The sequence below is a fragment of the Camponotus vicinus genome, unplaced genomic scaffold, assembly GCF_025532165.1.
Source record: "Camponotus vicinus isolate PSW18456_S1 unplaced genomic scaffold, iyCamVici1.0 SCAF_6, whole genome shotgun sequence".
Taxonomy (NCBI): domain Eukaryota; kingdom Metazoa; phylum Arthropoda; class Insecta; order Hymenoptera; family Formicidae; genus Camponotus; species Camponotus vicinus.
Genome location: NW_028141978.1, coordinates 15,512,039 through 15,534,198, shown reverse-complemented (window position 1 = coordinate 15,534,198; position 22,160 = coordinate 15,512,039). Strand labels below are relative to the sequence as shown.

The 22,160-nt window shown below is 31.7% G+C and overlaps 5 protein-coding genes across 7 annotated transcripts; 4 read left to right on the top strand and 1 right to left on the bottom strand.

Moving 5' to 3' along the window:
* Positions 1-1,634: 1,634 nt before the first annotated feature.
* Positions 1,635-2,243, top strand: LOC145973714 (uncharacterized). Its single transcript, XM_083103293.1, has one exon. The coding sequence runs from the start codon at positions 1,635-1,637 to the stop codon at positions 2,241-2,243; it is 609 nt and encodes a 202-aa protein (XP_082959419.1).
* A 78-nt stretch (positions 2,244-2,321) lies between these two features.
* On the top strand, positions 2,322-4,502 carry LOC145973713 (uncharacterized). The gene is made up of 2 exons (XM_083103292.1): positions 2,322-2,829; positions 2,932-4,502. Exons 1-2 carry the CDS (start codon positions 2,322-2,324, stop codon positions 4,500-4,502), a joined length of 2,079 nt encoding a protein of 692 aa, XP_082959418.1.
* Positions 4,503-8,331: 3,829 nt separating this feature from the next.
* On the top strand, positions 8,332-11,247 carry LOC145973066 (SNAPIN protein homolog). Of its 2 annotated transcripts, none has more exons than XM_083102229.1 (3): positions 8,332-8,447; positions 8,574-8,760; positions 9,131-11,247. In XM_083102229.1, the coding sequence occupies exons 2-3, from the start codon at positions 8,609-8,611 to the stop codon at positions 9,171-9,173; spliced, it is 195 nt and encodes a 64-aa protein (XP_082958355.1). In that variant the 5' UTR covers positions 8,332-8,447; positions 8,574-8,608; the 3' UTR covers positions 9,174-11,247. The 2 variants fall into 2 exon arrangements, with proteins under 2 accessions (XP_082958355.1, XP_082958354.1); XM_083102228.1 differs by having other exon boundaries at positions 8,333-8,447; positions 8,523-8,760.
* LOC145973065 (uncharacterized) lies at positions 9,635-12,576 on the bottom strand. Of its 2 annotated transcripts, XM_083102227.1 has the most exons (4): positions 11,938-12,576; positions 11,125-11,160; positions 10,583-10,855; positions 9,635-10,187 (listed from the first exon to the last, which is right to left on the bottom strand). In XM_083102227.1, the coding sequence occupies exons 3-4, from the start codon at positions 10,843-10,845 to the stop codon at positions 10,163-10,165; spliced, it is 288 nt and encodes a 95-aa protein (XP_082958353.1). In that variant the 5' UTR covers positions 10,846-10,855; positions 11,125-11,160; positions 11,938-12,576; the 3' UTR covers positions 9,635-10,162. The 2 variants fall into 2 exon arrangements, with proteins under 2 accessions (XP_082958353.1, XP_082958352.1); XM_083102226.1 differs by lacking the exons at positions 11,125-11,160; positions 11,938-12,576 and having other exon boundaries at positions 10,583-11,056.
* On the top strand, positions 12,128-15,310 carry LOC145973712 (uncharacterized). Its single transcript, XM_083103290.1, has 2 exons — positions 12,128-12,150; positions 14,254-15,310. The coding sequence occupies exons 1-2, from the start codon at positions 12,128-12,130 to the stop codon at positions 15,308-15,310; spliced, it is 1,080 nt and encodes a 359-aa protein (XP_082959416.1).
* The last annotated feature ends 6,850 nt before the right edge of the window (positions 15,311-22,160 follow it).

Here is a 22,160-nt window from a genome sequence, read left to right as displayed (position 1 = left end):
AAGAAACACGCGCGGACACGTTACTACACGACGCGACGACGCGACAATGCGACGATAATTACTCGGCGACTGCAAGCAGTTTTTTGTCATGGTAGGTTGCGGTAGGTTAAGGTACTACTGGCGCAATCGAACGCAATCATGTGTTCGATTGAAGAATGCGGTAAACATAATAAACATTTAACATATTAATATTATTATTATCATGAATGTGTGTGATATCCATACATCCTATGATATCTATTTAAAAATTAATTAGATTAAATAAGTGTTTTTAAAATATTTATTACTTTTACTATTATCTTAAATAAATATTTAATATTAAATATTTATTTAAGATAATAGTAAAAGTAATAAATATTTTAAAAACACTTATTTAATCTAATTAATTTTTAAATAGATATACGATGTATGGATATCACACACATTCATGATAATAATAATATTAATATGTTAAATGTTTATTATGTTTACCGCATTCTTCAATCGAACACATGATTGCGTTCGATTGCGCCAGTAGTACCTTAACCTACCGCAACCTACCATGACAAAAAACTGCTTGCAGTCGCCGAGTAATTATCGTCGCATTGTCGCGTCGTCGCGTCGTGTAGTAACGTGTCAGCGCGTGTTTCTTTCATCGAGTGATTTTTAATCGCCAACAGTTATTATTCGACAGTGATTAATAGTGATTAGTGAGAGTCATTAGTAAATTTCTCGTCTCATCGAGTGAGTAAATAAATGTGATTACGTTAAAGTTTATACAAGAATACAGTTCATGAAAGGAGAAAAACTTTCAGTTAATAATTTAGTGTGGATTTCTTGTCTTTTGCAACGTGATATCTACGTTAAATTTGAGAACGTACGATCTATCGGAAAATTCATTTCTCCTTCAAGCAATTATAGCAATACATCAAAAGTCATCGAATAAGGTAATAATAACTACTTTTTGACGTTATGTGAAAACAGATCTCGGGAAGTCAGAGGGACAGTGTGTCAAAGGAAATTCGTGAAAATCGAGGGGTTTTTAGTGGGTAGGGAGTACCGAGTTGGTAATTCGAGTCCCACATAACTCACTGGATCGACCGGTGGGTATGCATAAAATGCATTTTCCCCTCTCTCGTAAAAAAAAAAAAAAAAAAAAGAAACAGGTGAGTGAGCGAATGAGCGAGAGAGGGGGGGAGAGAGAGAGAGAAAGAGAGAGACAGACAGACAGAGAGAGAATGTATGTGTTCGCATGTGTGTATGTATGTGTATAGCGACCAGCTGATCGCAGCAGGCGCCCCGCGTAAGCACCCGCGTCTGACGGTGAATCGCATCACCCTTGCCTGCTTCTTGTATTCGACCCGTCATACGTTAACTACTTCCTTTAATAATTCAAAAACTAAGCTTCGGACGAAATTTTGCCAAAGGAAATATCGTCTTAGAATTCGGTCAAGATTATGTTTTTGCAAAAGCATAAAGTTATTTAGAATCACCCTGTATATCTTTTGTGTTGTGTGAATTAAAAGTTTTATTCTGCATTAAGCATTCATGTCTTTTCGCTGCTCTCCTTCTCTTTTTAAATCCTCTGCTTATATACTAATCATAAATATTTTTGGTCCTTCGAGCCGGATACGGCAAGCAGTTTGGAGAGCAGAATGAGAGTCGATCATATAGAGAGACATATCGAACAACAGATCACCCTTAAGGAATTGATTGAAAATGCTTACGACAATTTTGCAAAGGTTGGATACTCCAACATTACTTCTCATCGAGTACATGCACGACTCGCTTCTCTCAACGAAAACTGGGCAAAGTTTTCACTTATCCATGATGCCATCATATTGTCTATGACAAAATTAAGCTTAGAGGAAAAATCATGTTTAAAGAATCATTCTTACTTTTCAGAAAACTTATTCTCAAATACGCATGAATGCTATCTCGAGGCAGTCGAAAAAATATCTTCATTACTTGATTCTGAAAATCAAGTTACATTAAGAACGTCATCGACTCCTTCGGAGTCTCAAACCTCTGGCGTCCCTGTGTTTTTTCATCATGCGAGACTGCCTCGAATTGATATTCCCAAATTTAACGGAGCTCCAGCTGATTGGTTATCTTTTAAAGATTTATTTAGCTCTCTTATTCTAGCAAACCCTACTCTAACCTCTGTCGAGAAATTGCAATATTTGAAGACTAGTTTGATCGGATCTGCTTCTCATTTATTAAAAAACACCACGCTGACGGCAGATAACTTCCAAAAGGCCTGAGATGCATTAATTGCATTTTACGAAAATAAACGATTGTTGGTTAATGCAGCCCTCCATTCGTTAGTAACACTCAAGCGAATGACGAAGGAATCTGCTAATGAAATGGAACAATTATATACAAGCATCATGCAAATATATCGCACCCTGGAAACTTTACAACGACCTGTGGAGACATGGGACGATTTTTTAGTCTTTATCGCCGTACAGCGATTGGACTCAGAATCTGTCAAGGCATGGGAGCATCATCTAGGACCGTCCAAAGATCCTTCAACATGGAAGCAATTCAGTGAATTTCTGATAACACGCTTGCTATCACTCCAAGCTTTTGAAAAATCCCGGACAGGTAAATCATCATCTCAGAGTGTTATTAAGTCTCATTTTCAGGACAAGGCTAAAGAAAGCCATTCCAGCAAAGCAAATTCCTGTATAATCTGTTCTGCCAATCATTATGTGGCAAAATGTCCACAATACGTCTCCAAAACGATTCAACAACGATTGGCAATCATCGCAAAGCATCAATTATGTTATAATTGCTTAGGCTCTCATCGAGTCTCTGCCTGTCGCATAACAAAACGCTGCCAAAAATGTGGGCACAAACATCACTACGATCCACCAACATAAAGGAACAGCATCCGCTACTGGAATTAACCCTGAAATTCATCCGCTACAAATTCTAAATCCACCGAAGCTCATGTTTTGCATGCTGCAAAGCAACCGAAAACCGCGATATCATCTATACTTTTGGCTACCGCTCAAGTGGACATCATAGCACCGAACAAAGAAACCATAAGAGCAAGAGTTTTAATCGATCAAAGATCTGAAATTTCGTTGATTTCCGAACGCCTTGCACAAGTCTTGCGACTTCCAAGAATACGATCATCTATCCCGTTAGTTGGAATAGGAGGAAAAAAATCCAACAAAACAAGAGGTATCGTCTCCTTTAAACTCAGACCGCACTTCAGTTCTAAACCAGAATGTACTATGACTGCGCATATATTGCCAAAACTGACTGACACCATTCCATCCATTAAAATTGAACAGCGCAATTGGCCTCATTTAGAGGGACTCCAATTAGCGGATAAGGATTTCACTTCTCCAAATTCTATAGACATAATACTAGGAGCAGATGTTTACGGGCAAATTATCGAAAGCGGACTTGTAAAAGGAGACAAGAACTCCCCTATCGTACAAAAAACGAAACTGGGGTGGATCTTTTCAGGCCCGGCTGGATCAAGTGTGAATCTCAATAAAATACAAGGGTATCACGTCTCACTTAATCGAGAGCTTCACGATTTAATTTCTAGATTCTGGGAATTCGAAGAAATCTCGACAACCTCTACATCTTCTCTATCTAAAGAAGCTCAAGAGTGTGAACAGCATTTCATCACCACACACTCTCGGGATGCTGATGGAAGATATGTAGTTCAACTTCCTTTTAAACAATCCACAAACAGCCTTGGTGATTCTCGATCAAAAGCTGTTCGAACTCTCAATAATCTTTCTAAGAGATTAAAACAAGAACCTACCTATTCATCCTCCTATTCAGTATTCATGAAAGAATATGAAAGCCTTAATCACATGAGACGTGTTCCAGACGATGAGCCGGAACTTCCACTTTCGTTTTACTTACCGCATCATGGAGTGGTACGAGAAAACAGTCTCACCACGAAATTACGAGTTTTCAATGGATCAAGTCGCAGTAGCACAGGTGTATCCTTGAACGATTTGTTACATACGGGAGCAAAATTACAACTGGACTTATTCGACGTTCTTATTTGGTTTCGCCAATTTTGGTACATGTTTTCCACTGACGTGGAAAAAATGTATCGTCAAATAAAAGTACATCCCACCGATTGGAATTTTCAACGTATTTTATGGCTGGACGAGTCTCACCATATTGTTACTTATCAATTAACAACGCTTACCTATGGATTGGCCTGCGCTCCATTTTTAGCTCTTCGTGTACTGAATCAACTAGTCGCTGACGAAGGAGCAAACTTTCCACTCGCTGTTCCAGTTATACAACGTGGAAGATACGTTGATGACTTGTTCGGAGGGAGTAACTCAATTCAACATGTGTGTGATATTGTCAAACAATTAAATCAGCTCTGTATGGCGGGCGGTTTTCCCTTACATAAATGGATAAGCAACAACTCTGAACTCCTTGATTCTATTCCAGTTGAAAGAAGAGTTAACTCGACATGTCTACAAATCGAAGAGACGACTGCGATTCAAGTAGAGATTTTAGGGGGAGATTAGGGTTTGTGTTTTACATAGTGTAATGGTAATAATTTTTATGATTAATGGGGGTGGAGCAGAAGAGTTGAGAGAATGAATAAATAAAGTTTTAATGGAATTTATTTAAGTAATTAAATATAAAAAAAATTTAATGAATAAAAAAAATAATAATAAAGATAAATAGTTAATTTTTTTATGTAAACTTATTTGAATAATTTAAATATAAATAATTTTTTAAGATAATTTGATTAATTAAATTTAAATAATTTAATATAACTATTGATTAATATTTAAAATAATTGTGTATTAATGTGAATTAATAATAGAAAACTATTAGGATTATTAATAAAAATTAGTGCCAGCAATTGCGGTTAAACTAAAAATAATAAATAATTTTTTTAATTAATAAAATAAATATTATCTATTAAAGAATTAATTTTAAAATTAATTACTTATGGTGAAATATAGGTATAAATTTAAAAATTAATAAGAAAAATATTAATTTTAAAAAATTTAATTATAAATTAGGATTAGATACCCTATTATTTTTATTAAATTAAATTTAATTAATTATTAAATGTAAAACATTAAAAATAAAAAATTTGGCGGTATTTAATATTTAGAGGAACTTGTTTGTTAAATTGATAGTCCACGAATAGAAAAACTTAATTTTATAATTTTATGTATTGTTGTTGGAAAATTATATTAGTAGGTGAATAATTAGAAAATTTAATTAAATTATAAATCAAATCAAAATGTAGAATAATTAAGAATTTAAATGAGTTACAATTAACTAAATAATTAGTTTTTATAATTTAATTTATAAATAAAAGTGGATTTAAAAGTAAATTTATATAAATTTATAAGTTGAATAAATAATTTAAGTATGTACAAATTGCCCGTCATTTTCAATATATGAGAAAAGTCGTAACATAGTAAATGTACTGGAAAGTGTATTTAGAGGAATTTAAAATTTTAGTTTAATAAAAATAATTCATTTACATAGAATAGATTAATTTAATTTAGTATTAAAATTTTAATTATTGAAGAATTAATTAATAAATTATAAGTAAATTATATTGAGTAATAGGAATGGATTTTTAAAATTAATTAAAATTATAAAAAAGATAAATAGTTAGAGTAATTAAATTAAAATAATTATTAATATTATAAAAAAAGTAATGTAAATGAATAATATAAGTAAAGGTTATTACTATCATATAAATTAATATAAGTAAATTTAAATTATTGTATCTTTGGTATCAGAGTTAATTAAATAAAAATTTAAGATTTTAAAATATCTCGAAAAAAAAAGAGTTAAATAATTGTGAAAGTTAATGTTGTAAAATTATTTTAAATGATTATTTAGGGAAGATATTTTAGTCAAGTTTTTTGATATCTAGTTTTTTTTGATTAAATTTAATTTTAATATATAAATAAGTAATAAAAGGTTAATTAAATGTATATATTACATATATTATATATAATATATAGTTAATTAAAAATTATTGATAAATAAAAAGTTTAATTTTATATAATAATAATGATATATATTAAAAATTTACGGGATAAACTGTAAATTTATATTAGAATTAATTTTATAGAATGATTTTAAAAATATTCATAAAATTTGAATTTTTTATAAATAATTTAATAATTTATAGGGCTGTGCTAGGGCTGTGCTGGAAACCTGCGGCGGATAATTTTCAATTTACGCTTAATTTAGCATCATCCCCAGTAATTACAAAACGAAGCGTTTTATCAATCATAGCAAGGTTGTTCGACCCGCTCGGTTTGATATCACCAGTCATCATTCAAGCTAAAATCTTTATTCAGGAATTATGGACTATTAAGATTGATTGGGATGATCCGTTGCCTCAGCACCTCTCTGCTAAATGGATCAAGTTTATTGATCAACTTCAAACTACGTCAAGTTTAACATTCCCTCGTTGGTTGAACACTCAATCTAATCAATAGAATAGAGATTCATGGATTTTGCGATGCATCTCATCAAGCTGTATCTGCATCTCTATCCGAACCATCAACGACCAAGGGGAAACAATTTCAAGTTTAGCATGCTCCAAGACGAAGGTCGCGCCGTTAAAAAGAATGACTGTTCCACGGCTTGAACTTACCGGAGCCGTAATTTTAACAAAATTAATGTCTCATGTTCTTCGTATTCTAGAACTCTCAAATTCTCCATTATACAGGGTGAGCCATTTTAATTAACGCACGCAATTATTTCGGAAACAAAGCATTTTAGCGAAAAATGTTTCAGACAAAAGTTTTATGGTTTCGAGGGGGCCATAAGATAGTATCATTGGTTTGACACTGAAGAGTCATTTGAAGGTCACGTGAAGGTCACTTCAATTTTTTTAAATGGAACACCCTATATATTTTTGCACACTCTTGTAGCTTATCTCGAGAGCTTTCCAAAACACTATAATTAAGTACCTTTTCGTTAAGTACTTTTTGAGTTATGAGGCTTGAAATAATTTCTTAATTTTACATAAACCGTAAAATATCTTGTAAAATATTCATTTTTCGATTATCTTACCTTAATACTTTTACGTACAAAATAATGAGAGGAATCAATTGGTCTAAAGAAAACACATAGTTGTTTTAAAGAAAAAATATGTAATTTGCAATTAACAATTCCATATTTTTTCTTAAAAACAACTATGTGTTTTCTTTACACCAATTGATTCCTCTCATTATTTTGTACGTAAAAGTATTAAGGTAAGATAATCGAAAAATGAATATTTTACAAGATATTTTACGGTTTATGTAAAATTAAGAAATTATTTCAAGCCTCACAACTCAAAAAGTACTTAACGAAAAGGTACTTAATTATAGTGTTTTGGAAAGCTCTCGAGATAAGCTACAAGAGTGTGCAAAAATATATAGGGTGTTCCATTTAAAAAAATTGAAGTGACCTTCACGTGACCTTCAAATGACTCTTCAGTGTCAAACCAATGATACCATCTTATGGCCCCCTCGAAACCATAAAACTTTTGTCTGAAACATTTTTCTCTAAAATGCTTTGTTTCCGAAATAATTGCGTGCGTTAATTAAAATGGCTCACCCTGTATATGTGGACTGACTCTACCGTTGCATATACCTGGATCAATAACCATCCTTCTAGATGGAAAGACTTTGTTTACAACAGAGTTTGTTACATTCAAGAGACGTTACCACAAGCAACCTGGAAATTTGTTCCTGGTACTGAGAATCCAGCTGACTGTGCAACCCGAGGATTAACACCCTCGCAATTGTCTAAACACTTGATGTGGTGGACAGGACCTCGTTGGCTTTCGCAACCTCCATCAACCTGGCCGCAAGATCCGCAATTGCCATCTCATAAAGACAACCTTGAGGAGCGACCCACGAAATCCTACGTCATTAATAAGGCACAATCGATGGAACCTTGGAATCTTATTAATCGATATTCTAGCCTTACACGGTTGTTGCGCGTGACTTGTTGGTGCTTGCGAGCGATTCGTCGATTTAAAAAACAATCAAATATCAAGAGACACGGTAGTGTCTTTGCTAAGTCCCAGCGTAAGCAAAAAAATGCACTCCGTGTATTATTACGCGGGTCGGATTGAGAGTATAACTCGATATTTTTATTTCTCATATAACCACTCAACGGATCGAGTTCTTAGTAGAATTAATCGATAGCTTGGGTTTAAATTAAATAATAAAAGTGTTTTTATTTTTGCGCTACGTGCTCTGTAAACGGAGATATCATGATGCAAAGTCTGAAATGTGAAAATTTCGATTAAGAAACGTCGTCATAGTCATCGTCAACTCCTCTTAATGTAACAAAGAATATACAGAAATACGTTTCCAACGTCTGCCACAAGAATGCGCTAGCAGTGATTCACGCGACGCAGCGTTAGTAGCGCTCTGTGGCGTTAACGGTGCTTATAAATATGTTGTAAAAGGTTAAGTGTGTCACTTCAGGTAATTATATAAAATAATAATATACATATAACATTTATATATTTAGATTAGATTGTATCTATATTATTATTTCAGATTATATATATATATATATATATATATATATATATATATATATATATCAAGAGACACGGTAGTGTCTACTTCACTACAGCTATAACATGGACGTGGACACAGCGAGTGACAATACATCTATCGACGACAAGATAGATGACTTTTGCGAAAATCCGACGCGGGATGCATTAACGGAAGGTCTTATGAGTCTCTTGAAACCTACGGTGGATCAACTGGACGAGAGAATTCGCGCCACAAGGTGACGTCAAGTTTTCTGTTCAGCGCGCATGCAATAATAGTAACATTTATTTTTCGCGTTTCTTCTTGCAAATTTACGTATATTTATTATTCTTATATTTCTTTCACAGTACGTACTATTTATTGCAAAATATATGTTTATTCATCGAATTGTAACGATAAAAAATTGCGATTTACTTACACAAGCAACATATATATCTTATTGTTACCTATTTTACAAGAATTCTTGAGCATTTTGAAAATCATTTTCAATTTTCATATATAATTATTGGAATGTTATAAAAAATTGTGCTTCTATCATGTACTACAAGTTGCGTACAAAAGTTGCGAAGAGTATTATTTTTTATGCATAACTATTCTCTTTGTTATAGGATATGTCAAATAGAGCTGAAGCAGCGGATTGTTATTACTTAACATTGATTACTTTGCAAGTTTTATAAAAGAAATTTCTTACAATTTTCACCATAAATTATGGAAACTCCAGTAGTTAATTTATCAGATGAAGAACTCAAGACAGTTTATGATCCTTCTGAGGATTCGTATCTTTTAATAGATACTTTGGAAGAAGATTTAGACATTCTGCATGCGATGAAACCTGTGATTTGTTTAGAAATAGGTAGTGGTTCTGGTATAGTCATCACAGCTCTAGCAATGGCATTGAAAAAATATAATGCTCATTTTATTGCAGTTGATATAATCATTATAACATAGAATATTGAAATTCAAAATTTCAAAATTAAAAGTAGCTTATGCTTTGCAAAAGAAAATTAAAAATAAAAAGTAGTTTATGCAAAGCATAGAAAGAAAAAACGAAAAAACACATTTATAAAAAAAAATATTCTATGTATGATGATGTACACACACACACACACACATATTTTTATATCATCATAACATAGAGTATTGAAATTCAAAATTTCAAAATTAAAAATAACTTATGCTTTGCGAAAGAAAATTAAAAATGAAAAAAATGAAAAGTAGTTTATGCAAAAGCATAGAAAGAAAAAATAAATACTCTATGCTCTGATGATATTACATACACACACGCACACGCATGTACACATATACAAACATATTTTTATATCATCATAACGTAGAATATTTAAATTTTCAAAATTAAAAATAGCTTATGCTTTGCAAAAGGAAATGAAAAATAAAAAGTAGTTTGTGCAAAGCATAGAAAGAAAAAACAAAAAGACACATTTATAAAAAATATTCTATGTATGATGATACACACACACACGCGCGCGCGCACACACACACACACACACACACACACACACACACACGCACACGCATACACATTTAAATATTAATAAAAATTAAAAATATTATTTCTATAACGGGCTGAGGTTCTTGGATTGGAACTTCGGCCTCGGCCTCGTCCTCTCGACCGTTCCGCTCTAGCCCATCGTGCACGCGGTTGTTCTACAATAAAAGAAATATTTTAATGTTATTTTATTTGAATATAATATTTAAAGAAGAACTGCACGGATTAACTATATTGAAAGTTAATAAATCTAATTTTAATATATGTACATTCAGATTCATGAATTTAACATTACGCAAAATACTTTTAGCCTTTTAAAATATAAAAATAATTATTTGTGAATTAAAAATTTCTTTTGTAAAATATAATTTATACGACACAAAAATTCATGAAAATACAAATTTTAATTCTATAGAAGGCTAAAAATACTTTGGGCAATGTTAAATTCATAAATCTGAAAATGTAATAGATTTATTAACTTTTAACATAGCTGATTCATTTAGCTGATTCCTTTATAATTAACGTGCCAATTATATAATTCAAAATTATTTACCTCTTACTTGCCCCGCTGTCGTTATCGGTGACAGCGGTGACGACGCTGACGGCGATGGCAGCGGTGACGACGTTGACGGCGGCAGTGGCGGTGGTAGTGATGCCATCGTTGGTGGAGGCGATTCTTTTTGTGTTTCCATTAATTTTTGTGTTTCCATTAATTTTTGTATTTTTTTTTTTAAGTATTATATTTTCTTTTAAAGCCGCTTCAGCCTCAACACGTAAAAAGGACGACAATTCAATTTCTGGCTCCATTTCTTCCATATTGTAGGTTCTGAAAGAATGGAAACATATAAAATACATATTATAAAATATGTTTAGAAATGATAGTAGAAATGATAGATAATAAATGATTAATCTTCATTTTAATCTTTTATTGTAATGCATATATGTATTGTGTGTGCAACACAAATATGAATTACAATAAAAAATAAGTAATTACAATAAGTGAATTACAATAAAAATAGTAAAATAAATTTTTATTCCCTTGTTATCTATCATTCCTTACGCATATGTATTAATAATATAATGTGTTACACTTACTTTTTAGGATTTTCTTCATTTTCCTTTTCGTTAGATCTGAAAATAGAAATGTATAAAATATATTGTACAATATAAAATATTTTTATATTATGTATTACAATAAAAGATTAAAATAAAAATTAATTCTTTGTCATCTATTTTTATTATATATTTCTATATTTTTATTATATATATGTATTACAATATGTATTACAATAAAGTGTTAAAATAAAAGTTAACCAAGTATTGTGTGTGCAATACATATGCATTATAATAAAAGATTAAGATAATAAAATATTAAAATAGATTATAAAATTTTTATAATGAAATAATAGATTGTTATCTATCATTTCTATAAAAAATTTTATAATATTTTATTATTTTATATATTTTATTATTTTAATCCTTATTGTAATGCATATGAGTTGCACACACAATACTTGGTTAACCTTTATTTTAATCTTTTATTGTAATACATATATATGTGTTATACGCAGAAGTACATATAGTTACGTATCGCAACAACTAATGGTTAGTTTTAATTTTAATGATCTATTTTAATTTTTTATTATAATGCATTTGTATTGCGCATGCAACATATAGTAATATATATGTATTATAACAATCATTAGTTATTGCGATGAGTAATTATATGTATTTGTATGTATAATACATATATGAATTATAATAAGACATTTAAATAAAAGTTAAACAGTATCATGCGTGAAACATATATAAATAGAAGATTATAATAAAAGATTGAAATAAAATATATAAAATAATAAATTATATTATAAAATATCTTTATAGATATTATTAATAATCATTGCTTACCTTTTGTGAGTTTCATTATCATTAATTGTTGCTGGTTCTTTTTCGTTTCTGGAACTGTAAATGTATAATATAAGTTATAAAATATTTGTATAAAAATGATAGAAAACCCTTTCGATCAGTCCCATATAAAAGAATGTTGTAATGTATCAACAATAATTTCGTGAAGACTGCTTCATATTCTGCATTATTTATGAACTGTGAAAAAATATTTAGGTAAGTTGCCAACACTACCGTGTCTCTTGATAATTTGTCTTTATTTTCCTTACTATTAAAAATAGAATTAAATAACTCACTTTTTCTCCGTTCCATTTATATATTCAATGATGAATTAGATAAGCAAAGCAACGATTATTCATTAATGGATTTATAAGTATTAATTGTGAATAATAAATGTAGATTTCTAATGACATATTGATTTATAATTATCCGTTATTTTTGCAATAAGAATAGCAAAGAAGTTTGAAGGATCTGAATATCTATATAGTAAGCAAAGAGGACCGTCGAATTTTAATGAAATATGACGGGGGTGGTGGCGGGTTCTTTGCTCATTTATTTAAAGATGTTTAACATATAGTACAAAAAAGAGTGATATCCCTAAAAAAATTACCCTTTTAAAAAAAAGGTAAAAAAAGGTGCTAAGTCCGCGTAAAAAACAGTATATGTATTTGCAAAATAGTGTATTATTAACTGTAAAATACTATTGTAAAAAACCTGTCTCCAAAATAGTGTTATTTTAAAACTGTAAAAAACTACTGTAAAAAACCTATCTTCAAAATAGGATTATTTTAATCTACAAAATAGTTATTTTAATCTGCACAAAATAGTGTTATTTTAAACCGTAAAAAATTGTTCTACAAATTATTTTAATTTTGTGTAAAATTGTATATCCTACAAAAATAATGATATCAAAAAAATTGCGCTAAGTGAAAATAAAAACTTATAAAAATATTTTAACCAAAAAAAGTTATACAAAATAGTTTTAATTTTCTACATTATATCCTAGAAAAATGATGATATCCAAAAATTACGCTAATTGAAAATAAAAACTTAAAATATTTTAACTAAAAAAAATTGTACAAAATAATTGTTTTAATTTCCTACAAATAATATTAAAAAGTTGCGCCAACTGAATAAAAATTTTCACTATAAAATATACATTTCTTTTTTATTTCCAATATTAAAAGAAAAATGATATTAAATGAATTGTAATATATCTATTATAAAAAATCGTTGAAAATATGAACAATCATATACATTGCAATAATCATATGCATATATCGTGAAAAGTTTAATTAAAAAAAAAAAAAGGAAATGATAATACAAAATACAAAATTAAAAATTATTAAAAAAATTAAAAATTAGAAATTAATAAAAAAAAATAAAAATTTATTTAAAAATTAAAAATTAATACATATAAAAAAATTTTAGTTAAAAAACTTAGCGCTGCTAATTTCATTAGCACATTATTCAACGTAGCAGCGCTAAGTTTTTTAACTAAAATTTTTTTATATGTATTAATTTTTAATTTTTAAATAAATTTTTATTTTTTTTTTATTAATTTCTAATTTTTAATTTTTTTAATAATTTTTAATTTTGTATTTTGTATTATCATTTCCTTTTTTTTTTTTTTAATTAAACTTTTCACGATATATGCATATGATTATTGCAATGTATATGATTGTTCATATTTTCAACGATTTTTTATAATAGATATATTACAATTCATTTAATATCATTTTTCTTTTAATATTGGAAATAAAAAAGAAATGTATATTTTATAGTGAAAATTTTTATTCAGTTGGCGCAACTTTTTAATATTATTTGTAGGAAATTAAAACAATTATTTTGTACAATTTTTTTTAGTTAAAATATTTTAAGTTTTTATTTTCAATTAGCGTAATTTTTGGATATCATCATTTTTCTAGGATATAATGTAGAAAATTAAAACTATTTTGTATAACTTTTTTTGGTTAAAATATTTTTATAAGTTTTTATTTTCACTTAGCGCAATTTTTTTGATATCATTATTTTTGTAGGATATACAATTTTACACAAAATTAAAATAATTTGTAGAACAATTTTTTACGGTTTAAAATAACACTATTTTGTGCAGATTAAAATAACTATTTTGTAGATTAAAATAATCCTATTTTGAAGATAGGTTTTTTACAGTAGTTTTTTACAGTTTTAAAATAACACTATTTTGGAGACAGGTTTTTTACAATAGTATTTTACAGTTAATAATACACTATTTTGCAAATACATATACTGTTTTTTACGCGGACTTAGCACCTTTTTTTACCTTTTTTTTAAAAGGGTTGCAGTAACAGGGCCGATAACTACTCAAGAATTAGAAATAGCGAAATTTCATTTGGTTAAGATCACACAACAATCGTACTTTGAAGAAGAAATCTCCAGTATATCTAAAGGACAATCACTACCGAGACTCAATTCTCTTTTACGCCTAATACCCTTTCTCGATCCTAAAGGGTTATTACGTGTTGGAGGTCGTCTTCATTCGTCTCAATTACCTGAATCAGCAAAACACCCGCTAATCCTCCCCAAGAAGTCTACACTCACCTCTCTCATTATTGCTGACGCTCATTTAAGAACCCTTCATGGAGGAACTCAAGTGACCGTGACGTTTCTACGAACCGAATACTGGATTATTGGAGGGAGAAGTCCTGTACGTTCCTTCATCCTTAAGTGTGTACGCTGCTCTCGATACCGCCAAAGAAGAGCACAGCAAATAATTGGTCAACTACCGTTCGAGAGAGTTACACCATCTCGCCCATTTTTACATACCGGAGTTGATTACGCGGGGCCATTTCTGCTCAAGAATTGGAAAGGAAAAAATTCCCGAAAATACAAAGCATACATTGCTCTGTTCGTCTGCCATGCAACTTCTGCAATTCATTTAGAATTAGTCACAGACTATTCGACTGAAGCGTTCATTGCAGCCTTCAAGCGATTCACCGCTAGAAGGGGAATATGTGCCACTCTTAGAAGTGACTGCGGCACTAATTTCAAGGGAGCAGATTCTGAACTTCAGAATCTTTTCTCGACAAATTCAAAAGAATTAGGAGATCTGGCCACTTTGCTAGCGAACGATGGGACTCAGTGGCTATTCAATCCTCCTGCCGCCCCACATTTCGGAGGCCAATGGGAGGCAGGAGTTAAGTCAGTGAAATACCACTTGAAGAGAGTCGTCGGCGATAATCTCCTCACATATGAGGAAATGAATACGCTTCTAACCCAAATAGAAGCAGTGCTAAATTCTAGGCCTCTCAGTTCTCTTTCTGACGATCCAGAGGATCTTAACGCATTCTCCAGGACACTTTCTTACAGGAAGTTCTCTAACAACAATACCTGAACCGTCGCTTTTATCACTAAAAGGTTCTCGCCTTTCGCGATGGCAACTCACCCGCCAAATGCTGGAAAGTTTCTGGATACGTTGGTCAAGGGAGTGCTTGCAACGACATCTTGCCATTTATATAAGTGGAATCGAATTAGTCCTTCCTTACAGGAGGGTTCTATCGTTCTAATTGCAGATGAACGATATCCTCCCTCGAAGTGGCCCTTAGGCCGAATTATCCAAACTCATCCAGGAAAGGACGGTCAGGTACGAGTAAGTTTCTATTCGCACTCAATCCTCTATTATAAAACGACCAGTTGTCAAAATCTGCCCTCTTCCCATTTCGGTTAACTCTACCTAACCTTTTCGCCAACACTGGTTGACGAAGGCGGGCGGAATGTTAAAAGAAAAAAGGAATAAGCTCCTTATAACATGGACATTTTCTCTACGAGAAGTGATCCATTTGAGCATAGCGCTTCTTTACGAGAGGCATTCTCTTAAGATGGCGCTTCTCTACGAGAAGCATTCTCTTGAGATGGCGCTTCTCTACGAGAAGCTTCTCAAGCGAGCTATCGTACTGATAAGAGAGAAGCGCTGCGGTCGCTCTCTGTATCCGTTGGCGAGTGACGTAATTCCGGTGTTCCTTCTTTTTTGTTCGACTACCGCTTGCTGAGCTCAAGAAACGACTGTTTTTTCTTCTAAATGTGCCTTGGATCTGTGACTCGAGTGCAATCATCAGGCAAGTTGAGATATCAAGCAAACTAACGTCAGAGACATCAATTCAGAATCCTGAATAAGAGCGGTACAAGAAGGACAATTCCATCAAACTGCCTGGATAGCGTATCAGCCATCTTGATACAGGAATCTTCTAAGGAGATATACTTATCCACGCCTCATACTGAGGATAAGATCGGGATAAAGGGAGTGCCGACCATCTCGTCTGAGGATCGGGGTGATCTTCTCGTCCGGAAGGACTTAATCTACGATCAAGTCTTCCAGACTGATCAAGTCTTACGGACTGATCAAGTCTTCCGGACTGATCTTCGGACGCGTGGCCAAGGCCCGCCTCTTCTTGTCTTTTGTTAACTGTTAAGCTCATCTCATAAGACTATACACAAAATTACTTGATTCCAATTCATATTATTAATTGCATTCATTTTCGTATTCGTTTTTTTATTTTATTAATGATAGTCATGCATATTGCTCAGTTTTCGATTAATAGAATATACAGGGTGGCCCATTTTAATCCATCCAGTCGAATATCTCGAAAATCAAGCCCGGGAGAGAAAAATGTTTCAGACAAAAGTTGTTTGGTTTCGAGGGGGCCATAAGATGGTACCATTGGTTTGACCTTGAAGAGTCATTTGAAGGTCACGTGAGGGTCACTTCAATTTTTTTAAATGGAACACCCTATATATTTTTGCACATTCTTGTAGCTTATCTCGACAGCTTTCCAAAACACTATAATTAGTACCTTTTCGTTAAGTACTTTTTGAGTTATGAGGCTTGAAATAATTTCTTAATTTTACATAAACCGTAAAATATCTTGTGAAATATTCATTTTTCGATTATCTTACCTTAATACTTTTATGTACAAAATAATGAGAGGAATCAATTGGTGTAAAGAAAACACATAGTTGTTTTGAAGAAAAAATATGTAATTTGCAATTAACAATTCCATATTTTTTCTTCAAAACAACTATGTGTTTTCTTTACACCAATTGATTCCTCTCATTATTTTGTACGTAAAAGTATTAAGGTAAGATAATCGAAAAATGAATATTTTACAAGATATTTTACGGTTTATGTAAAATTAAGAAATTATTTCAAGCCTCATAACTCAAAAAGTACTTAACGAAAAGGTACTTAATTATAGTGTTTTGGAAAGCTCTCGAGATAAGCTACAAGAATGTGCAAAAATATATAGGATGTTCCATTTAAAGAAATTGAAGTGACCTTCACGTGACCTTCAAATGACTCTTCAAAGTCAAACCAATGGTACCATCTTATGGCCCCCTCGAAACCAAACAACTTTTGTCTGAAACATTTTTCTCTCCTGGGCTTGGTTTTCGAGATATTCGACTGGATGTATTAAAATGGGCCACCCTGTATATCTTTTGTGTTGTGTGAATTAAAAGTTTTATTCTGCATTAAGCATTCGTGCCTTTTCGCTGCTCTCCCTCTCTTTTTAAATCCTCTGCTTATATACTAATCATATATATTTTACAAAAAATATTTATACATGTTTAAATATTTATAGATTATCTAAAATTTAAAAATCTATAAGTAATCTATTATAAGAAAAAATGTATTAATTTTCATTTATTTTTTTTTGTATTTAATTGATAACGTCGATTATAGCCGGATCAGAGTTAAGTTCGAGGCCATCATTGGACAATAGAAGTACAAATAACTTACCCCCACGTCGCAGGAGGCATCGTAATCTGCAGAGAGGTAAAATAATCTGTATAAAATAAATATAAATATAATATAGATATAATATTGACTCAATATCTTTCGGTATCTATGTTTCTAATTTTAGTTTTATAACATTATTAACATGCAAAATTTTATATAATTTTATAACTTCTAATAGATATATTTTAAAATACAGATATACATATCTTACAAGATATATCTATATATTATAGATACTACGCACGCACGCACGCACACACACATGTATGAGGTATATTTCTGATAATGAAGTTCGTTCGACTCCTTAAAACAACATTAATAATAAAACTGAGTTAGTTTTACATGTCAAATATATCTTAATGCATAATTTTTTTATATTTACATTTATTTGATACATTTTGTGTACTATAGCGTCAGCTTCTTTATACCGATTAAGTTTTTACAGTTCTAACAAAAGTGATACTATATTTAAATTATAATATTGATGTTAATCGTTAGGGGAACAAAATCGGGATTATGTACAGAGAATGATCAAAGAATTTCAGTGCGAACTCTATAGAATCGATTAACAAATTTATCTGAGAATTCTTCTCTCAATGATTACCATTCTCTTTTATGGTTTTTATATTTTTTAAACAGTAGCTTTTTTGTCAACATTAAATTTATTGGCGGCAGAATTATTTGATATCAACATAAAACAGGCTAATGCTACACAAAATACATCGAGACCGACGGCGATTACATAGAAAAGTTATGTCTATGTTACAGCATTTATAATTTCTAACAAGAGGTTTTTAATTTTATATATTTTATTCTCGTGATCGATCGATAATAATTAAACGCGCATCGTGTATATATATGTATGTATGTGTGTGTGTGTGTGTGTATGTGTGTATACAGGGTGGGGCATCTAAAACAGGCCACCCGAATAACTCCTACAATTTTAGTGATAGGAAAAAATGTTTGAAGTAAAAACTTTGCAATTAACAATTACATATTTTTTCTTAAAAACAACTATGTGTTTCTGTACACCAATTGATTCCTCACATTATTTTGTGCATAAAAGTATTGAGGTCAGATAATCGAAAAATAAATATTTTATTTTATATAGATATATATACGTACACGCACGCCGCGTTTCCCTGACATGCATAAACATAATCTACAGTAAAAAATCTTCTTTGTCACACGTTATATTGTTAAGGAGAAACAATCTATAGTTTTTATGATGCGTGCGTGCGTGCGTGTGTATGTGTGTGTGTGTGTGTGTGTGTGTGCACGCGCGCGCGAGATTGTTTTTTTTATTGTAATGTGATATCTGGAAATAGAGCATTCTTTTACTGTAGATTATTATTATGTGTATTAATGGATATATTGGTTAGTATTGTCATTATTTCTCAGAAGAAACAAGTATTGAACAAAAAGATGAGACGGAAGAGATTGCGAACACATGCTACCAGAATGACATGAAGCATAATGAAAATATTTCCCATACATTAGAAGATTGGGTGCTAGAGTCTAGTGGAATAGGCCTACTGGGGAAACCATTTAAAAAAAAACGCACCAACAATAGTACCTTATGGGTAATGTAAAAACCTATTCTCCTTATTATATTATTTATATAATTTTTTATATATTATATTTTATGTAATTTTATTATTATTATTATTTATATAATTTATTTATGTAATTTTTTATATATTATTTTTTATATAATTTTATTATTATTATTTATATAATTTTTTATATATTATTTTTTATATATATTTATTATTATTATTTATATAATTTATTTATATAATTTTTTATATATTATTTTTTATATAATTTTTTGTTATTAGATCGCTACATTACATTTGTGACGCGCACGTGCCTGAGGTTACCGCCGCGCTCCTTAGTTACGAGCGTTCGGCAGCGCGATTGCTAAGGCGCGCGGTGAGAGGAGAGCGGTAGGCGTGAACTAAGAAATCCGGCCGAAAGTTGCAAATAATTGACAGCACTGATTTAAGCGGTAACGAACAGACAGATGTGCCTTTCTACCCTGTTACCACGATGCCAGATACAGTAGTAAGCGAACGCGCTAATGGTATATGCTGTACATGTTTAAATTCCACTATTGAGTACATATTTGTTCCATGTGGACATTTATGTATTTGCGATAATTGCCAAGAACGATTGGAAGATCACAGATGCCCATTATGTCGAAGAGAATACACAAATTGTATTCGCGCTATAACGAGTTAAATGTGAAAATCGGTATCTTCCGAACCCGCGAGAATGCCTATTGCTTTGATTGATTGATTTTGCAATTGCTGTTAGGATTTTTCAGCATTTTTCTCTGTAAAGTATTCCAGAGTACGGAGTCAGTTAGTTAAGTAAAAAAAAAATTATCATTATGTTCATAATGCTGTTTTTTTTGCTTTGATTCCATACCCTCGAGTACTTTAAACAAAGAAAATACTGAAAAAAATCGAATGCAGATCGTAGTACTCTCTTCTTCTGCATAGTGTGAATGGTACAGAGTACGAATTTTTTAATTTAATAATACAGGGAAAATTATATTTCTGTTATTTATTATATTAAAGTATAAAAGTAACGTAATATTAAAAATACTTTTAAAGTAATATATGAGTTAAAATAATGAATATGAATTTAAGTAATATGAATTTTATTTTTAAAGTTGGCTTGCAGCTAAATAGTAATCCGCTTAATCAATATTCACATTGTTACTTTCAAAGACTGATAATATATTGTTTTTCCTTTTTATATGTTAAGTGAATTCAATATGCTTACATGATCTCATATATGTGTATTATAAAAAATAGATTTTATAAGCTCTAATATATATGGGAGAAGCGCAATATATATATTATAACACACTTTGTTTTATTATTATTATTATTATTATTATTATATATATATGTATAATTTTGTATTTCTTTATGAAAATACATAATATACACTCACCCGCAAAAAAAGCGGTACACCTAAAATTTGAGAAAATTTCATCAAATTTTAAATGATCATAACTTGGTAAATAATGATGATAAAAATATGTTTAAAAAAACAAAATGAAGGCTGTAATGTCCACTTTAAGAATATTTAAGTGGCAATTATGCTCAGCCATTGTTTTCAAAATGGCGGATAAGGAAGTGAAAGGATGTAAAATTGATTATTAAAGGATCGAGTTTGGGACGGTGCACGGCGTAAATCAGGTAACGCAGCCCAATGAGACCAAATGCTCGTGAAAGTGTGGAGTGTTATCTTTAAAATGTTTTTTTACCGAGCTCGATACGATGATTTTTCGCTGAGTTATTCCGAATTTAATTAAAAACGCTCTTTTTTCTTCTTCAATTTGCAGCTCAGCGAATAATTATCGTATCGAGCTCGGTAAAAAAGCATTGTAAAGGTGATACTCCACACTTTCACATGCATTTCGTCCCATTGGGCTGCGATACCTGATTCACGCCACGCACTGGAGCAAAGCGGGAACCTTTATTTATCGGTTTTGTATGCTTTCATTTATCCGCTATTTTGAAAAAAAATGGTTGCACATAATTTCAATTTAATTTAGGTGTGTGTGTGTGTGTGTGTGCTCGTTTATATACCACAAGGATAAGGACCCCGTGGTTCGTCAGCTCCACAGTATTTAAAGACTCCAAACCCTCCTTGTGGCGTGTGTGTGTGTGTGTATGTGTGTGTGTGTGTGTGTGTGTGTGTGCTCGTTTGTATACCACAAGGATAAGGACCCCGTGGTTCGTCAGCTCCACAGTATTTAAAGACTCCAAACCCTCCTTGTGGCGTGTGTGTGTGTGTGCTCGTTTGTATACCACAAGGATAAGGACCCCGTGGTTCGTCAGCTCCACAGTATTTAAAGACTCCAAACCCTCCTTGTGGCGTGTGTGTGTGTGTGTGTGTGTGTGTGTGTGCTCGTTTGTATACCACAAGGATAAGGACCCCGTGGTTCGTCAGCTCCACAGTATTTAAAGACTCCAAACCCTCCTTGTGGCGTGTGTGTGTGTGTGCTCGTTTGTATACCACAAGGATAAGGACCCCGTGGTTCGTCAGCTCCACAGTATTTAAAGACTCCAAACTCTCCTTGTGGCGTGTGTGTGTGTGTATGTGTGTGTGTGTGTACGGGCGCACGCATGTGTGTATTAATAGTGGGTATGACCTCCTCGTGCGCGTATTACCTCATTCATACGATCAGGCATACTCTGTATTAGTCTTTTTATTTCATCCTGCGTAATTGCATCCCATGCATTTTGAAGAACTCTTTGAAGTTCTTGCAGTGACTGAGGTGCAGGTACGTGATTTCGTACTTTCTTGCCGAGATTGTCCCACAAATGCTCAATGGGATTTAAATCCGGACTACTTGCTGGCCAAACAAGTCGATTTATGCCAACTTCATCGAGGAAATCAAACACTCTTCTCGCAGTGTGTGGTCGAG

What these genes read in the sequence shown, in the direction of transcription:
- LOC145973714 (XM_083103293.1), top strand. Translation starts at nt 1,635, where the DNA reads ATGAGAGTCGATCATATAGAGAGACATATCGAACAACAGATCACCCTT.
- LOC145973713 (XM_083103292.1), top strand. Translation starts at nt 2,322, where the DNA reads ATGACGAAGGAATCTGCTAATGAAATGGAACAATTATATACAAGCATC. An exon ending in AACAAAACGCTGCCAAAAAT is followed by an intron (nt 2,830 to 2,931) that starts GTGGGCACAAAC and finishes AATCCACCGAAG; the next exon opens with CTCATGTTTTGCATGCTGCA.
- LOC145973066 (XM_083102229.1), top strand. Translation starts at nt 8,609, where the DNA reads ATGGACGTGGACACAGCGAGTGACAATACATCTATCGACGACAAGATA. An exon ending in GAGAGAATTCGCGCCACAAG is followed by an intron (nt 8,761 to 9,130) that starts GTGACGTCAAGT and finishes TCTTTGTTATAG; the next exon opens with GATATGTCAAATAGAGCTGA.
- LOC145973065 (XM_083102226.1), bottom strand. Translation starts at nt 10,884, where the DNA reads ATGTATTTTATATGTTTCCATTCTTTCAGAACCTACAATATGGAAGAA. An exon ending in GACAGCGGGGCAAGTAAGAG is followed by an intron (nt 10,188 to 10,582) that starts GTAAATAATTTT and finishes CTTTTATTGTAG; the next exon opens with AACAACCGCGTGCACGATGG.
- LOC145973712 (XM_083103290.1), top strand. Translation starts at nt 12,128, where the DNA reads ATGAACTGTGAAAAAATATTTAG. An exon ending in AACTGTGAAAAAATATTTAG is followed by an intron (nt 12,151 to 14,253) that starts GTAAGTTGCCAA and finishes TTTTTTTAAAAG; the next exon opens with GGTTGCAGTAACAGGGCCGA.